The sequence below is a fragment of the Morus notabilis genome, unplaced genomic scaffold (assembly GCF_000414095.1).
Source record: "Morus notabilis unplaced genomic scaffold, ASM41409v2 Scaffold2021, whole genome shotgun sequence".
Lineage (NCBI taxonomy): Eukaryota > Viridiplantae > Streptophyta > Magnoliopsida > Rosales > Moraceae > Morus > Morus notabilis.
Window position 1 is genome coordinate 130257 of NW_010363371.1, and position 5004 is coordinate 135260.

The 5004-nt window shown below is 34.1% G+C and overlaps 1 protein-coding gene across 1 annotated transcript; it reads right to left on the reverse strand.

Annotated features, from left to right (window-relative positions):
• Positions 1-329: 329 nt before the first annotated feature.
• Positions 330-2096, reverse strand: LOC21387477 (ethylene-responsive transcription factor ERF060). The gene has a single exon (XM_010104286.2). The coding sequence runs from the start codon at positions 1654-1656 to the stop codon at positions 649-651; it is 1008 nt and encodes a 335-aa protein (XP_010102588.1). The 5' UTR covers positions 1657-2096; the 3' UTR covers positions 330-648.
• Positions 2097-5004: the final 2908 nt, after the last annotated feature.

Here is a 5004-nt window from a genome sequence, read left to right on the forward strand (position 1 = left end):
AACTCTAATTTCATCTCTTCTAATATGAAACATAAGAGGCAACAAATTTTGAACACAACAAGAGAAAATTTATCTTCTTCCAATTTGATCTCTTCTCGTGTGGATTATATAATTTTCTTTCCTTCTTATTTTCTTTCCCTCTTATCAGATGCAGCCTAACGAAGCAATATAATAATAAAATTAAAAAAAAAAAAAAAAAAAAAAAAAAAAAAAAATACGCGCTTTTTTTAAAAAAAAAAACAAAAAAAAAAAAAAAAAAAAAAAAAAAAAAAAAAAAAAAAAAAAAAAAAAAGATATGCGCGCTATGTTATACACAAAACACATAAAAGTAGACAATATTATATCAGTGGACCTGCTTAATTACATTCAAGTGTAGAAAATACAAAAAGACTCGCAACCCAGAGAAATCTCCCATGGCCTAGCAAGGAAAAAAACTACCCGCCGACCAACAAAGGAGAAATCACACGACATAAATTATTTTATTACAACATAAAACATCTGATCTTACCCCTTCCTACTAAACAAACTAAGCTAAACCCCTGCAACGTTTAAAATTCCACCGCAGAAGCTGTGCTTATACAACTAAAAGACTTAAAGAAAACAACTAACAACTTTGAAAAATTAAAAAGACATAGCTAAAGACTTTGATCACAGAGCGTCCCAATCAATCTCCACCGAAGGGTACTTCCCCAGCGCCCCAAAATTCTCACACTCATCCCACCGAGAATCGAAGAAATCCAACAACATGATATCGGATTCCGGTGAAGACGACCCCGCAGAGGACTCATCCGACAATGACGGCGGTGGCGACGACGACGATGATGGCGACGAGCAAGAAGCCTCCGATTCGACTTTCGGCTCAACTGTTGGTTTTGTCTCTGGCTCCGGACAGGTCTCCCGTTTCTGCGCATTAGCCTGCAGGCTTTGACAAATGGCCTGAAGCTTCGCATCCACGGAGGAATGGAGAGGCTTGTACTGACCGAAGTCGCCCGAAACATGAGAGCCGTCGTGGCGGAGGTGGGGGAAATTGAGGCGAGCGAAGTCTCCCCGGAGCTTGAACGCCGCCTTGTCGTAAGCCAAAGCGGCTTCCTCGGCGGTGTCAAAGGTGCCGAGCCAAAGGCGGGTTCTGTTCTTAGGGAGTCTTATCTCGGCGACCCATTTCCCCCAATGCCTCTGTCTGACGCCTCTGTAGAGCTTATTGGGTTTTGAGGTGGGACCGGCGTTCTTCATCGGAACCGTCCTCGGACCGAGGTAGTTGTTGAAGTTGTTGGAAGTAGTGGTCATCATGGCAAGATTATTTTGTTGTTGTTGTTGGAAGTAAATTTGTGCTTGGATTTGGAGAATCTGAGATGGGGTAAGCTGGTTAAGGCCTAATGATCCTGTTTGCTCAAAACCCATGTGAGAAAACACTTGGGTAGTTGATGGTGAGCAAGTTTCATGGTAAAAACTAGGTTGAGAAAAAGATGAGGAAAAAGGGTAATAAGAAGAAGTAGAAGAAGAAGGAGGAGAAGAAGAAGAAATTGGTGAGTTATTATTATGGGTATTGGCACTTTTCATAAAAGGTTCAAGTGCTTTCATGAGCTCTTCTCTAAAAGGATCAGAGAATACTTGTGTTGCTTGGCTGCTGCTGCTGTAAATATCTATAGCTGCTGCCATGACTTTTCCAATACCTTAGAGAACAAGCAACCAACCTGTTTCTTATCAAAATTAAAGAACACAGGAAGCTTTTCTAAAGCAAAATGAGAAAACCCCAGGTGAACTGAAAAAATACCAGCTTGAGGGAGATTACAAAAACAAACCCTCTTGATTGATCAAACAAAAAAACAACACTAAATTTAACCTCAAAAACAAGAAAAAACAAGAGAAAAATCTGGATCTCTGTTCTGAATCACCTGACTTCCAAAAAAAACCCTTCTGGGTTTGTTTGTTTTCCCACAGTTTTGACTCAAAAATCTTCAAGAAAACAAACCCAAAAACAGACTAATTGAAAGACAGACGATGACAGAAAGGGATTCAGAGAAGCGGGGATTAAACGAAGGGGAAATTAAGAAGAAAAAAGAAAGAAAAAACAGTTGAAATATTTTTACAAACTCCAAAAGAACAAAAAAAGGAGAGATTTTTTTTTCCACCTCTCTAAACTCACTTTAGTGTTTTTTCACTCTCTTTGCTGTTTGCTGGGTCTTGCTTCTCTCTGTTTATATAACCCTCTCGCCCATGGATTTGGCTTTCTTAAACCTCGAGCTTTTCTCTCTAACCACGTTTTTCTGACTTTAATTAATCACCGGACCTTCAAAGATACCTTTATTCGATGTGGGGTACCCAATGACTAGGCGCCACGTACGGTTGCATTGTATTCAGGGATGGCAGATGTCCGTTAAGGGAGACTGAGATTACACGTGTTGGACTGCAATTCGCTAAAGCCTAGTTGACTCCGTGTGATCCGGTTATCAGCTTTTGGCGTCTAACGTCCCTTTTTTTTGTCGTTTTCCGTTTCAGTGTCACGCGATTACTATGCCAAGTCACCATTGTAGCTTTCTATCGTATACCTACGTCTTACCCGCTCCCTATGTTTCTAACCGTTAATTTTTGCTCAAAATAATATCAAAATAGGGACTTTTTTTATAACATCAAAATAATGTCAAAATAACAACAATAATAATAATAATAATAATAATATATCAAAATAAGGACTTTAGAACTCCCTCATATGAATTTTATCCACTCTCGAATTATTTCATCAGGCACTAAAGACTTTATATTTATCACCGTGATGATAGCATAGCGGCAAAAAACGACTTAGTATAATTGTTTCTCTTATTATATAAGGATTTATTCTTGCCTAACTAAGACTTGTGTTGATATGATTTTGAACTCACTTAATGCTAGTTAACTAAAGCATGTGTTATTTTTCATTTCATTTCATCTATGGTCCTAATAAATTATTAAGTAATCACTAAACCAAGAGTGTGAGAGGACATCCTTATCTTTTTTTTTAATTAGTAAAAAAATGACCTTACTCACCAAATTATTTTAGTAGGCATAAAAAATCTTATATTTATTATTGTTGATATTTTTTCAGTTTAAAAGTTCATCTAATTAATGGTTGATTAATTTGGTAGTCCGTGTCAAAAAGTTGATCAATCAAGTAATGTTGTATTCCATAACATTAAGAAAAGAAAATGAAGATCAGTATTTAGGGTTGATGAGACTTAATTTTTCTTATTTATCACGCCGGTAAAATGACCACGTTAAAGGATCCCATGTTTTTTTTTTTTTTTTTTAAGGAACTATTTATGTTCATTTGTGAGCGATCTATATATTAGTTTATTTTAGGGATCTATTTAAGGATCTCTAGTTTGAATTTTTTTTTTTTTTTTTTTTGGGGATCCCTGGTTTGAAATTTGAATCTTCCACTTTCTTATTAAAACCTAAAAGGGAATTTTGAGGAAAAAAAAATTAAGTGGACGTTTGGTTCACAGATTCAGAACCATTCTCATTTTACATGTGTTTTTTGTGAGAAAAAAATATTATAGAGAACTATGAATCATGATTTAGAATCAAAAATAAATATAAGAAACAAACATCCCCTAAATAAGCAAAGGGTGTGAAGTGAAATGTATTCATTGATGTCTAAAACATGTGAAATCGAAATTGTAAAACATTGCATGGAAACGGCCGAGATCGGACCGCTACAAAAATTGAATATGTCCCTAACAAATTTTTTTTATCCTTTAATTATTTTTTTTTTTGTGATGATGTCAGACCGCATAACAATGTAGTTAAATAGCTTAAATAATTTAATCTTATATAACGACAAGTTATTTACATATCGCTTTCTTTTATTATAAAGTTGCCCATATATATCCAAGGCAATAATCTTAAATACATGATCATTCTTATCGACACAAACCTACACCTAGTATAAATGGGTTGCAAATATTTAATTGAATCATGATTATGAGATATACTATTTAGTATTTACTTAGAGAAAAAGGTGAGATTATCAACAAGAAAGTTAGTAGAGATAGATAAGGAAGTTTGTGGAGAAAATGAGGTTGGGAGTAGTGGGCGGAAGTTGATAGTTTGTTGCCAACGTAAAAGGAAAGAAAATGGAATGAACATATAATAATATTAAATTATTTTATAACTAAAAGATGACCATGGTTAGAGATCAAGGATGAATTAGAATGGAGGTTGGGGTTAAATTGACCCTTGAGTTGAAGGGTCACGGAATCATGAGATGGCTTGACGACACTACTTTGAGGAATGGACAATCTATCGTCAATTGCGGCGCCTTGGTTCACAAATTAATATTATTTCTTCCTTTTTTTTTATAGAGTTTTAATAGTAGATAGTCTTATTAGTAGTGTCCGTTTTTAATCGTTAAATTGTGTTAAAATTACATTAAATAAAAAAAATATGCAGAATAAATATTTTTATTAAAGATCTGACAGCTAAAATAAAAAATTATCGATAATTCATTTTTTGAATATACAGAGAATTTTTTTTTTTTAGTATTTTGTTGAATGAAAGAGAAAAGAGATTTTTGCAATGAGAGAGAAAGTGACCCATGGATTCGAAATTCCATCTTTTTTTTTTTTTTCTTTTGGCATTTACCAAAAGCCAATTTAGCTTCATTATTATCCCCACCCGCACTACTTTGAGGAATGGACAATCTATCGTCAATTGCGGCGCCTTGGTTCACAAATTAATATTATTTCTTCCTTTTTTTTTATAGAGTTTTAATAGTAGATAGTCTTATTAGTAGTGTCCGTTTTTAATCGTTAAATTGTGTTAAAATTACATTAAATAAAAAAAATATGCAGAATAAATATTTTTATTAAAGATCTGACAGCTAAAATAAAAAATTATCGATAATTCATTTTTTGAATATACAGAGAATTTTTTTTTTTTAGTATTTTGTTGAATGAAAGAGAAAAGAGATTTTTGCAATGAGAGAGAAAGTGACCCATGGATTCGAAATTCCATCTTTTTTTTTTTTTT